This window comes from Tyto alba, unplaced genomic scaffold, assembly GCF_018691265.1.
Source record: "Tyto alba isolate M040663 unplaced genomic scaffold, T.alba_DEE_v4.0 Super-Scaffold_9, whole genome shotgun sequence".
Taxonomy (NCBI): Eukaryota; Metazoa; Chordata; class Aves; order Strigiformes; family Tytonidae; genus Tyto; species Tyto alba.
Genome location: NW_024881330.1, coordinates 14,845,628 through 14,865,082, shown reverse-complemented (window position 1 = coordinate 14,865,082; position 19,455 = coordinate 14,845,628). Strand labels below are relative to the sequence as shown.

The following is a 19,455-nucleotide window of genomic DNA, read 5'->3' as shown; positions in this document are numbered from 1 at the left end:
AGTATTTTATTACTCATTTTATTACCTGTCAGGTACTGGCTATTTATATTTAATGAGGCTCATGATTACACAGCACAATAATTGGTTAAGAGTTTTGTGTAGAGATGGAAAACAATTGCTAAAAGCAACTGAGATATTACTGCAGTGTGACGTATTATTAATGATGAAGGCAGAATTTTTTTTTCTTGCTTTCAGTGGGGTTGCTAATGGCTCCTGAAAGGAGTGCAAACAATTGTTGCCCCTCTGAGGAGCATAAAATATCAGGGAGAAGGTCTCCTGCAGGTCCGCGGTGCTTAGGCTGAGAGCAGCCATGCCTGGAAGGACTTTGAGATCAGGGGTTACCCGAAGCCATAAAATGTCTCAGCAGAACTATTTGTCACTCATTGACAGGGTGAGAGAAATATCACACTGCACTTGAGATAAAGCACTTGGCTGATTTCAGTTCTCCTGTGGATTTCTTGAGTTACCCCTGGCAGATAATGACACCTTTTACTGTTTGCAGTGCAAACCTGTTCAGTACTACAGTCCTTGCTGGGTGTTACGGATCTGCTCTTCCCCAGATGTTCTGTGAGAAGGGTGGGTGAAAGGACCACCTCGTTTCTCAAGAGATCTGAAACCTACTGCATGCAGTTCGAGAGCATAGCAAGGCCATACTCAGCTCCTCCCTGTGGGTAAGTGTAAAAGAGATGTAAGACTTGGCGCATAAGGGACCTCAGCCTGTAGCTTTTTTTTGCTCCCCTATCCCCTTGGGATGCAACGTGCATCCAAGAGAGTCACACAGGAGGGCTTCCTGGCACCCACAGCCTCTTGTGTCCTTGCTGCAGCCCCTCTTCTTGACTCCAGTGATGCAGACCTGCAGTCCAGCATCCTATTCTCCAATTCCCAGTCTGTCCCTCCAGGTCCCTGAATGGCAGTGCTAGCAGGAATAGATATATCAGTAGGGCTTGGGCTGTTTGACATGTATTCGTCCCATTTAACATATCAGAGGAACGTTCACCTCTCCCAGCCATGTTACTAAGATAACAGGTCTTCATTCCCTGACATAAATTTCATTGATTTTCACTGACCTCCCATGAAACCTACACTGCTCCTTCCTCAGTTTTCTTTCCGTAAAATACTTCCTTTATTGAGAGTGATTTTTCAGCGTAAGTCCATGAGAGTTGGTGGGCTTTTGGCTACTGTGTTAATCCAGTCAAAGGATGTCTATAACAACAGTTGTCCTATGGTTTCTGGTCTGCACTTTGAAATTTCAGTGGTTTATGATAGAAGTCTTCAGTTTAGATTTTGGAAGACATCGCCAAGAAAATTAGTCCCCACAATATTTACTGATTTAGTAAGCCTAAGAATATCCTTGCAGTGGGGACATGGAAGAATAATGTGACTAAAAAGTAATGATGGACATAAGCAAAGATGGTTTGTTCTTCAGTGAAAAGTACATTGGTTCTTTTGGAGACCCGCATAATAATATCACATAGACCTTGACCTGCATATATTCATCCAATGTGTGCATCCCAGATCATCCATACATGAGTGAGAAGCACAATTACATTTGACTTCCTTATAGAGGATGGGAACTGTGAGTTTCTGAGTTCTGACAGCTTCAGCCCAGAACACAAGCAGGCAGAGCGAGACAGGCAGACTTCCACTTTCCTTATGACTAGCTGAAATAATAACTTTGTGCTTTTGTCTTTGTAAAACCCAGTTTTATACTTTCCAGTGAGACAAAAGCTCTCAAGGTTCAAGTGCTCAGGCAGTTGGAAGTATTGTTCGTGTTTGTACACATTTTGATTAAAAGTGAAATGAAGGTGAAATGGCTTGGCCGGCAGGGAGATTAGCCACTTCACAGCTTCCTGTGGACATGAGGATAAAAGTGTCATTAGATCTGTAACCTTGCAACATACTGAGTTTTCCTGCTTCTTGAAAAAGAGAGTTGAACAAATATTGGTTGATTTGGTGATATTGTTAGACTGCCCTCACATGTGGGTATATCACAGCTCAAAGAGAAAAATTGAGAGTAGTCAGCAGTCCGCTGAACACGTTCCTTTCCCTTACAGTGTCAAACCCTAGAAAAATGTCAACATAAACATTCCAAAACTGGATATAACAGTTGCCTAAAGATCCTATTTACATCCACAGTTTTACCAGATCAACAATGTTATGCTGTGTTGTTTTAAATCAAGACCACATACAGACTCAGATTATACAACTTTGAGGTTTAAAAATCCAAACTTTGTTTTTGCAAGTGGACTCTAGTTTTACGACAGATTGATACAAACACACAGATCTAATTTCCTCTGCAGTGTAGGGTACTCACGAGGGAGGCTGTGGGTCTGAATTTCTGATCTGAAATTGTGGGCTGAAAGAGTATCTCCAAGAGACATCATTTTTATTTCATCCTAGACCCTGAACCATGCCTCTGTCTGTTCTCCAGAGCTTGCTTTGACCCCTGCCAGTGTTAGTAAGGTGTTATGAGTATTGGGGATATCCCTGTGCATGCTTAGTTGCAGGCTCAGTGACCTTATTACTTTCTGAATTTATAAAAAAGGACTTCATAAAAGAGTCAGCTCCAGTGTTTTATTTAAAGCCACAGTGGCACTGGTGAACTGTCACTTCTTTGGAAGCTTTAGGCTTTCCTCTGCAGTGCACCAAGAGATAATTTACCTGAAATCTTTCTATCTGGCTCTGCATCCTGGCATCTTCTCACATTGACCACATGGCAGTGGGCAAAAAAGTGAGCAAACACAGTGAAGAGAATTTGTATCAGGAGCTGCATTGAAGGCACCTTCTCTAACCCTATTTCAGATGGTAGAATTCCTTCTCTGCCACAGCTACCAACAGAGAAATATCTTCATCCTATTTCCAGTACGACCCCATGTTTTAAAGGGTATTTTAGCTTCTGTGAATATCAAGTAACAGAACTAAGTGATTGCAGAGCTGAAGCATAAATAGAAAGAGGAACAGGCAGCAGCAAACCGCTGACACTTCAGCTGAGACTTGGCAAGCCCAGCTGGAAATGCTTGTCCCAGCAATACACATCGCATTCATCGCATTTGCAGAGTACCTTCATGATCGCCTCTGTGTACGAAGTTTATATCGTCACCGACCTATTTTAATTTTTTTTGCTGACAGTGCAAAGGCAGAACTTTAGTGTAAAGGACATTTTATGTAGTTCTGTATTTTCCTGGGTGTGTATATACATACAAACACCACCATATGCACACTTATTTTATAATTAATTGGGTCTGGAGCTGACCTGTGAGACACTCTGGAAAATGCCATCTTTTAGTAAGATGCCTGGCTACCATGACGTAGACAGGTCATACACTTACGTTCAGAAACCAGCCAAACTTTGTGACTCTGGGAGGATACAAACCTGTTCTGTTTCCAACAGAAAGGGGCAATTGTACCTGCCAGTGGAGCACCTATGATATCCATTGAGAAGAGATGTGGAAAACCCATGCCCTTTAGGCACCATGAATTGTCCTCATCTTTGGCAAGATATTTTTTTTCTGTCCATATCTTTTTGTCACAGAGAACATCATGACTTGCTTTACTTGGAAGTAAGTTCTTCTCTGACAGACGTTCCACATATATGAAACTTGTGAATTAATTTAAAGATAGCAGAAACCACCTGCAATGCTTTTACCCTCTGAATTTCACCGTTCAGTTTCAAGGGATCTAATATGGTTTTGTTCACGGTTTACCTTAAGGTGTTAAAACCGTAGTTGTTCAGTGTGTGATGACTGGCAGTGCTCAAGCTGGGATAGTCACTGAAACCAAGGATATATGCTAAAGTGAGGTGTAATGCAGCAGTAACCTGTGAGTGTGCTGGAACTCATCAGTGGTGGTGGAGCACTCTCAGGCAGGACATGCTTTGTGCCATGGCTAATTACAACATCAGTGTATATTGTTCAGTAATTAGTAAATTCTGCTAAGAATCTCCATTTTAAGTGGTCTCTCCACTGGCGTTTTGTTTTTCCATTAAAAAAAATAATTCTCTGATGAGGTATTCTGTGATATAGATGATACATGTATCTCATATATGTGATGTATAATATATATCACGATACAAATATTATATATCATATATATAATATATAATTTGTATATATGTGATTTATTTGTATATATCATATATGTACAAATATATATGAACACATATCTATCTATCTATCTATCTATCTATCTATCTATCTATCTATCTATCTATCTTCTATCTATCAATCTGTCTATCTATCTATCTATCCATCTATCTATCTATCTATCTATCTATCTATCTATCTATCTATCTATCTATCTATCTATCTATCTATCTATCTATACCTATGGCTTAGCTTCACTGAGGGCAAGTCTTGCCTGACCAACTTAGTGACCTTCTATGATGGACTGACTACACCAGTGGACAAGGGAAGAGCTATGGATATCATCTATCTGGACTTCTGTAAGGCCTTTGACACAATCCCCCACAACATACTTCTCTCTAAATCAGAGATATGGATTTGATGAATGGACTGTTCAGTGGATGAGGAATTGGTTGGGTGATCACATCCACAGGGTAGTGGTTAAGTCAGCAGCTCAATGTCCAGATGGAGGTCAGTGTTGAGTGGTGTCCCTCAGGGGTCTGTGTTGTGACCAGTACTGCTTAATATCTTCATCAATGACATAGACATTGAGATTAAGTGCACTCTCAGCAAGTCTGCAAATGACACCAAGCTGAGTGGTACGTTTGACATGCCTGAGGGACGGGGTGCCATCCAGAAGGACCTGGACAAGCTCAAGAAGTGTGCCCATGTGAACTTTATGGGGTTCAGCAAGGCCATGTGCAAGGTCCTGCACCTGGGTTGGGGCACCCTCCGGTATCAATACAGGCTGCTGGATGAAGGGATTGAGAGCAGCCCTGTAAAAAAAAGGACTTGAGGGTAGGTGAAAACCTGGACGTGAGCTAGCACTGTGCACCTGCAGCCCAGAAAGCCAACTATATCTTGGGCTGCATCAAAAGAAGCATGGTCAGCAGGTTGAGGGAGGTGATTCTCCCCCTCTACTCCACTCTGGTGACATCCTACCTGGAGTACTTCGTCCATCTCTGGGGCTCTCTGCACAGGAAAGCCATGGACCTGTTGGAGCAGGTCCAGAGGAGCGCCACAAAAATGGTCAGAGGGAAGGATCACCTCTCCTTCTGAAGTAAGGCTGAGAGAGTTGGGGTTGTTCAGCCTGGAGAAGAGAAGGCTCTGGGGAGACTTTATAGTGACCTGTCAGTACTTAAGTAGGCTTATGAGAAGAAAGATGGGGACAGACTTTTTAGTAGGGCCTGTTGTGATAGGACAGAGGATAATGGTTTTAAACTAAAAGAGGGTAGGTTTAGATTGGACATAAGGAAGAAGTTTTTTACAATGAGGGTGGTGAAACACTGGAACAGGTCACCCAGAGAGGTGGTAGATGCCCTATTCATAGAAACATTCAAGGCCAGGTTGCCAGGGTTTTGAGCAACCTGATCTAATTGAAGACGTCCCTGCTCATTTCAGGGGAGGGTTGGACTAGATGACCTTTAAAGGTCCCTTCCAACCCAAATTATGCTATGATTCTATGATATATGCATATGTATATGTGTGTGTGTATGATTGCTTCAGGAAGGTTAAAAGAGGTGAATGACTTGAGCACAACATGAAAGTCTTCATACCGTGTTGTCTGTCGAGTGTCAGGAACCAACCTGTTCCCTGCACATTTTTACTGAGCCTTGCCAGAATAAACATAGGGACTGTATAGGATGTCCTAGGAAATGGTAGCTGGATTATTCAGGAAATTACCAAGGAACGCAGGAGGCTTTTTGTCTTTTCATGCATAGAAATCAGGACTGGATGGTGCTCTGCAAGTTCTATTTTAGCCAAGCACAAACTACTAGACTCAATAGAGGGAAATAGCTGGGTGAGATATTTGGACCGTGGTTGAGTTAGTGACATCATCACTGTCTTCAGCCAGCGGGCTGGCCTTTTCTGGTATTTATAAGGAAAACTAGACTCTTGTGCAGGCACTGCCTTTGCAAAAACCTTACCCATTTGTTCAGAGAAATATGTAAGAAACTTCAAAATGTATGTTTTTCCCAGTGGAAAGCAAACTGCAAGTTTCAAGTAGCTGCAGGAGCAATTTCTTCCCAATTTAGTGCCTGATTCTTCATTTCTAGGCGATGATTTTGATTTTTCCATTATCGTGACTTTTCTGACAGTTGGCAAGAAAATGCCTAATGGCCTCTCAACAGATAACATTGTTCCTGATTAAATCTGCACATGTTTACTGCAGAGCAGGAGCAGTGTGTTCTGGGTTAGCCCATTCCATGCTATGCAGGAGGAAGGCACTTCTGTTTGGAGCAAGATTCCTTACATGTTGTTAATTAGGAGCAACTCCTGTTTAGACAAGCCCCCAAGAAAACTGTTCTGGCATGCATGCTTGCAAATACAGACTGTATTTGTTGTAAGCATGAATAAGAGCCATGGATATCAATTTGTAAATATTAAAGGGCTGCATATGCCTGTTACAGATCACAGGCAATTGCTCACATGCTTTCGTTCTCACATTGTTTTCTGCAGGGAGGGGAGACTGTGGCCCCAAGTGCAAAATCTGGCAGGTAATCTTGAATAATATACGGAATTACATATGGATAATGTACTGGTGTACACAAGACTGGTTTCTGGTGTTAAGCTATTAAGTTGTAGAAAGAGGAACAACTTGTGAAAGGCTCGTTGAATCAAGGTGTCCCCCCTCACCCCTTGTTCGCCCTCTCTCTTCTCCCCTCAAACTGGTCAGGGTCTGTCAGTGAGCTAATTCTCCTAAGCAGCTCTTGAGAAAAACTTCTAGCAAGAGAAATGTGACTGGTGTCAAGTTAGGTCTTTTTCAGTGAGCGTGCAGACTAGCTGGTGAAAAGTGATTAACATTACTTAAAGGGAAAACATCAAGGTCTTTTGGTGAGAAGCCCATTTCCTGAAGCCAAGGGATAAAGAATTTACCACTTCACATGAGTGTTGGTTTCAGTGTATGATTGTATTCACCGCTACATTTTTTTCCTTCTTATCCCATTTGATCTGGCTCCTGATAACTATTTCTGAACATATTTTTAGAATTCCTGCCTAAACTTTTGATTTGCACACTACAATATATGTTTAAGAACTTTACCTGAGGCTTTTGTATTTGTAGTTTACAGGAGATACAATTTCGGTTTATTGAGCTAATTCTCCTCCATGCAGTTTGATTTTTAGCAGGTTCGTAGAGGTGAGGGAGCCCAGAGAGAGAGAACAGCATACACCACTACTGAGAAGATCTGAATTCCCTTTCTGTTCTTTATTCCAAATAAATTAGCGTGGACATAATTCAGCGTGGATACAATTGCTATAGACTGCAGAAAAAGTTTCTACTTCCATTTGGAAATTGTGGATATATTTGTTTTTTCAGGTTTCTTGAGGCTTATGTGGTCATGCTCTGTTTGACTTGATGATTTTGTAACCTCTTAGCAAATTTGGATCTACTTTAGCAAGTGGGTGGAGCTAATTAAGATAATGAAATTTCTGTTAGTTTTATGAATATAGGCAAAAAGGTGTATAGAGAGACACTATAAATGCTCTGAGTGAGGAAAAAGGTTGTAGTGGGAACCTGTGTCTTTTGACATGACAAAGAACTTGAAATACTTAAAAGTCCACCAACTGCAGGAAAGCCTTCTGTTAGAATTTAAGACAAATACTAATTTCTGGGACTCTTGGCTACTGGCTTGTTTGCAGAGTGTCAGACCAGTCCTGGCACTATCCTATGTGGTGTTTGGCCAAAGAATTTCATAGAAAGGTTTCCCTCTTGTATCAGATGAACTTCATCCATTTAGACTAACACTGATGACTGAAAACTGGGTCAAGTTGTCTGTGTATGTATTATATGCTCTTTCCCTAGTTTTGTTCTCGCAGATTATTGTGTGACATAAGACTGGATGAACATTAACAGAACTTGGAATATATTTTAAATGTACAGCTCTGTCAGGCATACTGATAATTACATGTTCTATAATTAAAACTGTGTAGGCTTTTCTAAGTATGGAAACAGCTGTTAAAGCACATCTGGAAAACATGCTTTATGCAAAGGTATTTTAGCTCAGAGAATTTCACAAGGCATGGGATATTTACCAGCACTTCTTTCCAGAATACTAATCTGATTTATCAGTAATTTTAGTATAAAAGTCTTCATTTTTTAATGATGTTTGCAAAGCTGGTTTTGAATTCATATCACAGGTTGGACCTTCCGGTGTAGTTCAAAGCTACAAAAACATTGCGTTGCTACTGTTTTTAGGTAGTAGCCTATGTAAGCCTTGTCTAATGCCCTAATAATATTTTTTTTTTCGCTAATTTCCCTTTCTTTGATTATAAAGAGAAATAATTGTTTCATACTGGAATCACATTGAGAGGCAAATTGGTTGGACTCCTTCTCTGTGCTTCTGCGCTATCTCCCTCTCTAGAAAATAGGGATAGTTGTACCCCCCACAATTATTATAGCATTACTTAGAACTTCTTTGAAGTCAGTGAGAGTGTTTACAAGGTAGGATGGTGGCCACTTGGAAATGAATGGTAATTTTTCTGTTTCTAATAGGAGCCCAAGCATCGTATCTTCTCCACTTTCTTCAGAACTGTTGTATAGGCATGGCACTACAAAAACAGAATTACTAAAATTATTAATTAAATTGGAAACAAGGAAGCAGAACACTTTAAAAAACTATAAAAAACCTCTATCCATTAATTTAGTGATAATGTTACTCACTTTATTTGTTTGGAAAAATTGACCAAAAATAAAGTTGCAGCACCTCAGAACCTTTACTAACAAGGTAATACTCTAATCAGGGTGTTGCATTCTGACTCAAGCATCTCAAAACCAGCCAACTGAGATGCTTTCAAGACGATGGGGGAGATTTTGCAGTTAGACAGCATTTACGAACAGTTCCCCAAGTGATCAATCAGCTCTCCTTTATTTGAAGTAGGAGGCAACTTTTTATGCTAGATAATACTGTGTTGGAATAGCTTTGTGCCTGAATCTTAAATCATAAATTCTATGCTTGTTGTGCAGCTGGAGGCAAAATGCAGTTGCCCAACCAAGGAAGAAACTACAGATAAAAAAAATGAATGATATTTAAAAAAATAAAAATCAACATCAGTGATACCACAAAACAAAAGAGTAACATGTAACGTATTAGTGGTAATGTGGGAAAATGATTTCCAAATTATTGACAATTTAATTGATCTACAGGAAGTACTTTAATGGGCTTAGTATGCTGTGATGTTCTTCATTTTTTAATCTTTTCTACTGGGCAGAAAACCATTTTTTCCGAGTGTGGGGTTTAAAGTTTCAACAAATGGTTGCTGTGGATTGCCTGGCGGTCAGACGCCAGCGCTGGACGTGTGACCGAGTCTCTTCCTCTTCCACCCAACACCTGCAAAGCTCATTCTGTGAGCAGAGCTTGGGTGCATCTGCTCCACTCTTGTCCTACTCTTGCTAGTTACAAAGGCTCTTTCTTGACACATTGATACTTATGTGGTGATTTGACCCTAGGCTCCGACTGCATGAAGAAAAGGTCATTAAAGATCGGCGTCACCACCTGAAGACATACCCCAACTGCTTCGTTGCCAAAGAGCTGATTGACTGGCTGATTGATCATAAAGAGGCCTCAGACCGAGAGACAGCAATTAAACTGGTGCAGAAATTATTGGATCACAGCATTATCCACCATGGTAAGTACAATATCAGCTGCTAAGAAGTTCTAAGCTAAATTTTATTGACTGCTGTGAAACAGAGAAACCTCGCTTCTGCTCTTCAACCAAGTATAGGACAGGTAGGACCCTTTCCCGGCCAGAAAGGGAGCATCTCCCTTGAACTGTGCTGCTCCGCATGGTCCCCTGTGTCCCGAGGGACATGGAGAGGCTGGAGGTGTAGAGAGACATTCTCCATGTCAGTACAGGGTGGGGAAGTAATTGGAGATTGTGCTGCTGCTTCCCTGCCTCCAGAGCAGCCCCAGCTGGATCCTGTCCCCTCTCTCCCCACTGCCGTCACCTCCCTGCTCCCCAGAGCACAGTTTTCCAGCTGAAAAACCCATCTGAAAAATCAGCCAGAAAAAAAAGGTCATTTTTCTCATGTGGATTAGTTCTCCGGCCCTGTCCCTCACACCAGCTGCACAAACATTAGTGCTGGTACAGCTGCAAGAAAGTTAGTGGTCTGACTGTGCCCTGATTAATGTTCTCCTAAACTTGTTGTCTATTTGAGATCTGTTCCTTTCAGCTTCTTGAATAACAATTTACACTAATGAAAAGGAGACTTCCAATTCAGTGGTAGCATTTAGTTGCCTTTTAGTGCACAAAAAGTCTAGGAAGCACACAAACAAAGAAGATCCAAGCCCTTTATTTCAAACATAGTATTACCCATTTCAAAAAGGCAAAATGTACCATTTGTTTATTTTTAAGAAAAAACTGAGTGACTTGGAACAGACGAATGTTGACTTTATGCAGGGGTCACTGTATGTGCAGCAGTACTGCTGCTATCTGCAATACATTAACAACACCTTAATTAAAGTCAGAAATGCACATATTGAATGAGTGCCACTTCTACAGCTTCTGCTTGGCTATTAAATTAAAATTCTGGGTTGTTATGGAAACTGGGACACACGGTAGATAGTTAAAGAATAAAGTAATTATAGGGTATTCAAATCTGACTACTTAATCCTCTATTGAGAAAATGTCAGTGAAGAGTTGCGTGGATGCCTGAGTGACTTAATTTAATTGAGCAATAGATGTTTTATTGCTGAATGCTTGTTTAAAGCTTTAACAACCTTCAAATGTTTTCTACCTTAGGTTCCAATTGCACACTGTAACTTCCATACAAATTTTATATATGTGTGTGTATATATTACACACAGAGCACGTGTTTCTTGCAAATGTTCAAGTATTGCACTCAAATATAGTAAAATAGTTTGCAAAGTAGCTAGGGTAAATTCAGAGAGGTTCAATCAGGTTCTGCAGGATGCTCAGAGCGTCCTTTCAACTCCTGTGTCAAGTGAAAGGGGCACCAGATCCTGCTCCTGTGGGTGCAGAAGGTGAGCCCATGTATGTGGGCTGACAACTCTGCGACGAGCAGCGTGGTTGGGATGTCTTTCCCATTAATTTATTCCCTTGCTGGAGCTCTGTTCTGCATTTACAAGAGCCCATCGTCAGCTGCTGCTTTATAAGCCGTATTTAGCATTTCTCAGTGTGCTTCTGTTGTACCTACCATTTGCTAGCTGGCATGGCAGAGCAATTGAGACAATTTTAAGAGGGCAGAATGCTTTGATTTTAACTGTTTCTGCAGCAAGTCTCAGGTTTCCTACAGTATTGCTCAACTGGTACAAGTAACTTTAAGAAGTTTGCCAATCCTTAGATTATTGGCTGTTCTACACTGGTGGCCTTTAAAATAAACAAGCTAACAGACTGTTTTCATCAAAAGATTTTCTAGGTATATAGCAGATGGATGCTGTTTTGCTTTTTATGTTCACAGTGATACTCATAAAACTGATGAACACCTGTCTCCTTCACCTAGAAATCTGGTTACCTATCTGAAAGTTTTATCCAGCCTTTCATAAGTTATTAGAACTGAATAAAGCTGTATGTTTAGAAATACAGGGTGTTAGGCTTCATATGTGCTTGCTTTGAAGTTCAGCAGTGATAGCTGCTAAATGGATCCTCAACTCTTTAACATCTATATGAAGATTTTTTATTTATTTTATGTTTCAGTCTGTGATGAACATAAGGAATTCAAGGATGTCAAACTGTTCTACCGCTTCCGAAAAGATGACGGGACATTTCCACTGGACAATGAGGTGAAGGTGTTCATGAGAGGACAAAGACTGTATGAAAAGTACGTTGCATTCAGTATCCATAACGTGTTCATAATAGTACCAAGGGAGGCAAATGATACTTGTTAATCTATTTTTGAATAGTCAGAGGCTTTCAAATCATGCAGGAATGGGTCTGGGTAATCCTGTGACTTTAGTTGATAACCCTTTTCCCTCTTTCCCATTTCTCTTTTGTTTTTCTACCCTGTTCCCTTGTAGCATTTTGTTTAAAATGAAATAGCATTTTCTGTTTTGGGTTGTAAATACATCCTACATGAGAACCCAATGTAAATTTAAGCCCTTCCACTCTATCCTGTAAAAGTAATTACTGAAGGATGATTTGTCATGTAAAACTGTAATCACAAGACCTAAAGTATTAATACACCAAAATGCACTGAACAAGTGGCTACATATCTGCGGAGGCTCCATATCTACAGCTTCACCAGAAGCTATGATTTTAAATAATAGGTGAAATTAGTCTTCAGTGTTCCAGTCTGCAAAGCTTCTACATCAGAAAGGTTGTATCAAAAGTAGGGTTTTTAAAAAAAAAACAAACAGCCAAGAGCATTTAAGTAAGATTTGAAGAAGGTGATTATGCCGAGATGCTGAATATCCCACTGGATTACTTCCATCAAATAACCAGGCATCTTAACCATACTTCCCAATCTATAATTAATGACATTTTTATTCAGGATGTAGAGATTGTTACATGATATTTTCATCAGAGAGAATAAATGCATGTTGGCATATGCTACAAACTAATGCAAAAGTTGTGATGTGTTATTTACCAAAAAGCTTGAAGTATTGCTCTAGACTGAATCCCACCCACTCTTCTGCTTGGTTAGAGCAGAAGCATGCAGGAGCTCAGAGAGATGCTGTGTTTTCTGGCTGGAGTAATTTTGTTTCCCTCTTAGAATAAAACACTCAGGAAAATCCCGAGTTTAAAAGCTGATGATAAATATCATTTTCAAGGTTAGAAGGCTCTGAAGGTCAATTTGGTGAAAGAGCAATTAAACTGAAATGTAAACCAATAATTGTAAATGCCACTCCTTTTGTTGCACCCATCATATAAAATTCCCTGAGACTCAGTGACTGTGTCTATTTAAAGTAAGAAAAATAAATCATATAAGACACAAGAAAATACACCGCTGGAAAAAATCCTTCACTGGATGCACTGGGACAGATGAATTGAATCACCCACCTCCAAAATCTTCTGTCTCACTAAGGGCAGCATTTGCTCCTTTAGACTCTGTAACACTCGGTGCCTGCAAGCCCAACCCATGCTATCATAAGCCGATCAGTGTGTCTATAGTAGCAAACCTTTTTTTCTATTTGTTTTCTATATTTCTATTTCTGTTCTTCTGTGAGAAAAATTATTTTTTGTTGGTGAGGCTGTTAACAGTCCTCCACATGAAAGGAGCCATGGTGGGAAGAACTCTGTTCTACCAGTGTCTGCTTCCATCCCCATTTCTCTGTATGGAGAACTATCTCCAAACCAAAGTCTAATGTCCAGTTTGTCTAAAGCTATACTAGCAGAAATATGTTCGTAACAGTATAGATTGTTCACATCTTGGAAAAGGAGTTAATGCCAAAAGCAGCACCTATATCTAAATATAACTGCATCCTCATGAGGTTGTTGCTCCTAGGCAACGTATCTAAAGGGTTCAGAAATCTTTAAAACCAGCCCTGAGTGCTAAATGTAGTATGGATTAAAAATACATGGCATTTCAAAACCAGTCGGTGACAGTCAAAGCTAGTCAAAATTCTCCATGAATCATTGGAAATATTTTATATTCATAGGAGGTAAGAATGCATACCTGGGCTATCTAGGCTTTACTTCGGTTATTGTAGCAAATCCAGAGTGCAGAGCACTTGGGTTTCGTTGGGTCCCTTGTCTGTTCATGCTTATTAGCAACAATTCCTCTGTTTCATTGGATGCATTTTAAACTCAAAATCTGATACTGAAATTCAGACTACTACAGAAAGAGTTCTGCAATGAGATGTGTGTATGTGTAATATATCTGTTGTATCAGTTTGCTGATAGTGTTGAGAAAGAAAATATTAATTCAATGCAATTAAAATAGTTATTAAACGGCAACAACTGGAGAAGAGTATTCATGCACAGACGTGAAGTCACCAGTATATTCAACTTGTTTATCAAAATGCCTGTAGACCTAATTTGCAGAGAAATGCAACTATGCCAAAGGAAATCTGTCTGAATCCAACATATTTTAAAAATCTGTATCTAATTTTGTAGATGTTGCTGATCTTCACTAGGCTTTGCTAGTTTAAGATAGACTTACAATACTGTTTCCTGCTCTTCTCCACCCACTGCATTAGGGCTGGAGTTACGTTACATTCAGAAGCCTCTGTGGTTTGTGCTTGCCAAAATTGTGGGCATGTTATCCAACATCAGTCCATGCAGATTTGTACTCTCAGTGGGTAAAATGAGCAAAATGCTTTAGGAGGATCAGCAGGATGTTGCATGGGCAGAGGAATGGATGCGTTAGGCAGGTTCCCTGCTTTTAAGACAGCTGTTTTGGGTAAATGCCCTGTGCTCTCCCCTGGGACATGGCAGCATTAGGACTGTTCCCCCACTGAGGAGCTCCCTTTCCCCATCTCCCTTCTCTGTGACCACAAAGCTCCCTGTAGCCTGGATTCTCCTCTCTTGTGGCATTACCTCCTTCACCTACTGTGGACATCTTCAGTGGCTGTACCTGAGCGATGAGAAGATTTAAAATCAGTCTCTGATTTTATTCTCCCTCCATTTGCACTGAAAATCATAAATCAGTTCAGAGTCCCTACACATCATTGCAAACTTTGGTAGTCCTTTCTGTGAACATGCTTTGAGGTTCAAGTTTATAACTATAGAATAAACTTAGTGGATTTCCTACAATCTTGGCTGAAAATTGTTGAATAGTTTAGTAGGTCCAAGGATGGTATTAGTTTTCATACTCTACAAGACTGACCAGATAGATAAAATGAGATAAACATGTTCCCTGTTCAACAAAACGCTCCCTGCAATTCTTAAATAAATCCAGCACCGACCTTTCATAGCTTTTTCAAAAATAAAAAATCAAGTTGTGCAGTCATTCTCTTTTTATGACGTTTGCAATTCTCAGTAGGTTTTCCTCAGGCATACAGGACTGTTGTTTCTGGTGCTATGAGTTTAGGAGATATAAGTCATCTCTTGATGTTGAATTCAACTGAGATTTTTCAACTAGATTTCATAGTGAAAGAAGTGCAGATTTATGGTTTTAATTTCAGGAAATCATTCAGACAATTCTGAGACTACATTCTTTGAATCACTTTCATTTTAACTCATCAGTGGTTAAGTAAAATTTATCCTCTGGTGCAGTTATTTAGATAAAACAAGGTTAAAATTTTCTTTTTAAAGGGTTTGAATTTCAGTGTTTGGCTAAATGCATTCCTTTAATGCAGAATAACATGAGTTTTAGCAAATAATTGTTTTGACATGAATTGCCTTGTGTTTTTCTGAAACAAGGAGGAAATCGAAGAGATAGAGGCAGCTTCCAATTCTGGCTAATGAAAGGCCAGGTTTTTGGCTGTTGTAAATTGGTACAGTTTTGTTGACAGCAGTTGAGTTACAGTGATTTACTTCAGTTAGCAATGTAAGTCTATGGATTGCTGTTTCTGGGTTTGTTAAACTGTCAATTTGTCGTGTCTGTTTGTTCACAAGTCCAAATCTTTTGCAGTGCTATTCTGGGCACACACAGAAGGGTGTGAAATGTCAAGCTGAGTGTTTTTCCACTTGATACTTTTCCAAATTTCTTTTGTGTCTCTATAAAAATCTAACAATTAGCATCTCTTTTTCAAGGAGCTCTCTATCTGTGACTTCAGTGAGCTGGTCAACTAATTATAGACTCATCAAAGAACAATTAACACAATCCTAAGGATTTTTTATTTGGTGCCTGCAGAGCCTGGGTAACCAGTTCTGGGTAACCATGCAGCAGATGGTACAAAAAGACATGAGCTTTGGGTTTGCATTTTTTTGTGGGGGGAAAAAAGCCTGGTGAACGAGACACATTTAAAGATGGTCCCTTGGAACGCTGTCTGTAATAGCTATGGTTAGTGTGGGGCAAAATGTTGCCTTGCAGGCAGATGCTTGTAAATCAGAATATGAAAAAGAGTAAAGTCTTTGCAACGGTTCTGGAGCCAATACCTTGTCCCCTGTGGCACATACTCTTGCTTTTTGGCCTCATCCCTGACTCCAGCTAATTTTGACTTTCTTAGTTCTTACTCAGCTCAGAGGTGCTGGCAATGATGCACCAACATTTAAACTAGCAGTTCATTGTACGTGCCATTGCCATACAGCTGTGGCTGAGCAGCCTTTGCCTCGTTCGATGATCTGCTGCCTGGTGGTCAGATCCAGTCAGTTCACGCTCCTGGTTAGTTCTCGTTAAAGTCAAGGGAATAAATCCTTTAGGTGGAATCACAAGGGCTAGGCCCTGTCAAACCTCCTCATTGTCATTTCAAATGAAACTTTTCTCTGTGTTCTTATGGCACAGACTTTTCTGATGCCTCCCAAAGTAGGTGACATATTCCATGAACTCTGGACATGCTGACAGCTCAAAAGAGATGGCCCATGTATGGATTCAAATTCAAATTCAAAGTTTTGATCAGAAGGGCAAAGCTTTCAGAATTTTCCTGTTGTAGTTCAGTTGTGCCCTTAATTTCAAAATAGTTGGTGAAATGAGGGGACTTAGTCTTATACGGAATAAAAACCCCATGCCATTCTTGAGCTGTTATTCTAAAAGTCTTATCACTAGTCCTATTATTAAACTACAATAAACTAATAATAAACAAAAATTAAATTAGTAAAAAAAGAGGCTATGGTGCTCAGTCTCTCAACAAAACAAAAAAAAAGGGGATTCTCTATTCAAAGAGTGATTCTTATTTCTTCTTTCCAGCTGTCTTATCTCTCACACTGTCAACCTTACTTTTGCATTAACAAAATACTAAGGCTTTTTTTTGCCTTTTTTTTTTTTTTTTAAAATACTGTGTCATTTGTGTAGGTTACTTGAATGGAGAAGAATTTTTTTAGTGTATTTAAACTGGATACATGCCAATTACTAGGAGATTTAGAGATACCTCAAGATGTTCCTCTGAACTCTGGTGTTACACGGAGCCAGGTGAGGCACAGAGTTTCTGAGACTCAGATGTCAAAATGAGTTCAGGTGTGTAACTTCACTGATTGCAGCTGCATCACTGGGTGCTGGATGCTAAATATTTATCAACCACCCAAACCACAGAACAACTTTTTTTTTCCTCTTGAATTTTCCTGTTTTAAAGCTTATGGGGAGAATTTTCAAACACATCTAAATGACTTCAGGGCATAGTCCTGCTAACTGTAAAAATTAATTAGGAATTTTTGAACACATTAGTCACAATCTGGTGCTTTTAGGCTAGTTTTGTTTCTAAGCTGATTATACATTAACTTTTAGAGAAACTAAAGAACGAAATAGGTAAAATGTGAAACTGAAAAACCTTGGGGTTTTTTAGGGAAAAAACAAGAAGGTATTAACTTCACACAGGGACATAAAGCCTCATTTTTTTGACTAAGCAGTTATAATTCACATCCTAAATTTAGACTGATAGATTGAGGAAAGATTTAGTAAGTCAATGAAAGGTTCACATGTGTTTGCTTAATATCAGTGAGGTTTGCCAGGATAGATCTGGAGTTGCTTTTTTGAAGAACCATTTTCCCTACCAATTTTTCCACCTGCTATAACAGGTTGATGAGTTCTGAAAATACCCTTTTGCAAGCCAGGGAAGAGGAAGGAGTCAAGTATGAACGGACCTTCGTGGCATCAGAGTTTATTGACTGGCTGATCCAGGAAGGAGAGGCCACGACAAGGACTGAAGCAGAGCAGCTCGGCCGCAGACTTTTGGAGCACGGGATTATACAGCACGGTGAGAAATCTACTGCCAGGTAGCAAAAGCTCCAATTTTTGCAGTACTTTCTTCAGGTCAAATCATGTGGAGGGGCTCTTATCTTCTTCATCCTAATATGTCCAAGTTCTAAATAATTTCATGTAGGAGTCTAGGTAACTTTAACAAAAGATGTTTTTTTTTAAAAGCTTGTTGTCATATCTCTGAAAATTCTGCCTCAAATGCAGAATACAGCTAGAATTTGGTATTTCATAATAACAACATAAGTATGTGGATGAAAATCAATGCTCCTACACTTGTGGTAACTAATTTGTAGAACTTGTCACCAGCGATAATTGAGGTAAATAGCTTTGTATGGATCGAGCAGAATCTCAAATAAGCTAAATTTTCTATGTAGAATAAAAATGACAGGTTATGTATATCTTCAGACTTGAGGACAGGAGCAGAGCACAATCTGATGCCAGAAAGCAGCTTTCCTCTTGGTCACATTGTAGAGTCATTCTAGTATATTTGGGCAAGAAAGAGGGTATCGCTTTCAGCTGAAGTGTTATTGTATTTGTCCTGGTAGTGTAACTTCTTTGAGGAAGGAATCAAATATTTCTTCATGGCCCAGCACAGTGTGGCTGGCAGATGCACATTCACCTAGGAACTCCCTCCATTAAGAGTGGATGAGACAAAGTTTTCTGTCCGTACTGCCTTGAGGGTGAAGAAAAGAAAACCCCCAGCCCTACAACCCATTTTACATGTTGTCATCATCTGGTCTCAGTGCGAGTTGCCTTTCTTTGACTACGCATTTTCCACCATCAACATATTACAGGACCTCTGGGAGTGATGAAGGGGTGCCAGGAGATGACAGAACAAGCTGGCAGTAGCTGTTAGCTATGTTGCTTAATGCACAATGGGAAAGCAGTCAGATCCTGGTGATCTGAATGTTGTCACATCAACACTAATTCTGACAGAGAACAAACAATTCATGATATTAACAGGTTGTTAATATACCAGCTGCTAGATTGACTAGGTTGCTTGTTGCTTTGTATGAAGACCTAATTTTAAGGAATAGAGAAAAACGGGGTTATAAGTGACCTGCACAGTTCCTTCATGGTTGTAATCATGCTCACATTATCTTTAGTTTCCAATTACTAGGAACTACTTCTGAATGTTTACAGTAATCAGCTTCCAGTTCTATAATTAACCCTGTGCTTCCTATGATTTATAGGGTGCCAACTGCTTGGAGCTTGACAGACAGGGAAGGTATGCCACCCCTCCTCTTTATAGCAGCAATGATTTCATTCCTATTTTTACCCGAGCATTTTCTGTGTATTATATACAAGATAAACTTTTCTAAAAAGAAAAAAAAAAAAAAAGACAGAAGTGAGATTTAAGCTGCTATTGGTGTTTTTGCAGAGAAAATAAAGTCAGGACTTGACATTTGGTGCAAAGATGGATTTACTTTGTTATTGAAATCTTTGCAGAACTAAGAAAGTCAGGGTGTAGCTTTTATTGCAGATCAACCATTGTTTCATTAAGTAAGGCAAATGCTCAGCAGTGCACCTTCGCAGGCAAATAATTTTACCCTTGTCAAGCTGGGTTTCTGGGGGGATTCCTGAGCGACGCTGGCCCTGCTCACCTTTATGGATTTCCCTGGCCAGTTTTGCAGATTATCC

The 19,455-nt window shown here is 39.8% G+C and overlaps 1 protein-coding gene across 2 annotated transcripts in view; it reads left to right on the top strand.

Annotated features, from left to right (window-relative positions):
• The window catches only part of DEPTOR (DEP domain containing MTOR interacting protein), a 76,514-nt gene that overhangs the window by 19,108 nt on the left and 37,951 nt on the right, over window positions 1-19,455 (top strand). For both annotated transcript variants that reach the window (XM_042786203.1, XM_042786204.1), the window contains exons 3-5: window positions 9,571-9,749; window positions 11,778-11,901; window positions 17,634-17,812. In XM_042786203.1, the coding sequence (XP_042642137.1) occupies window positions 9,571-9,749; window positions 11,778-11,901; window positions 17,634-17,812 (482 nt within the window). The remainder of the gene's footprint in view (window positions 1-9,570; window positions 9,750-11,777; window positions 11,902-17,633; window positions 17,813-19,455) is intronic.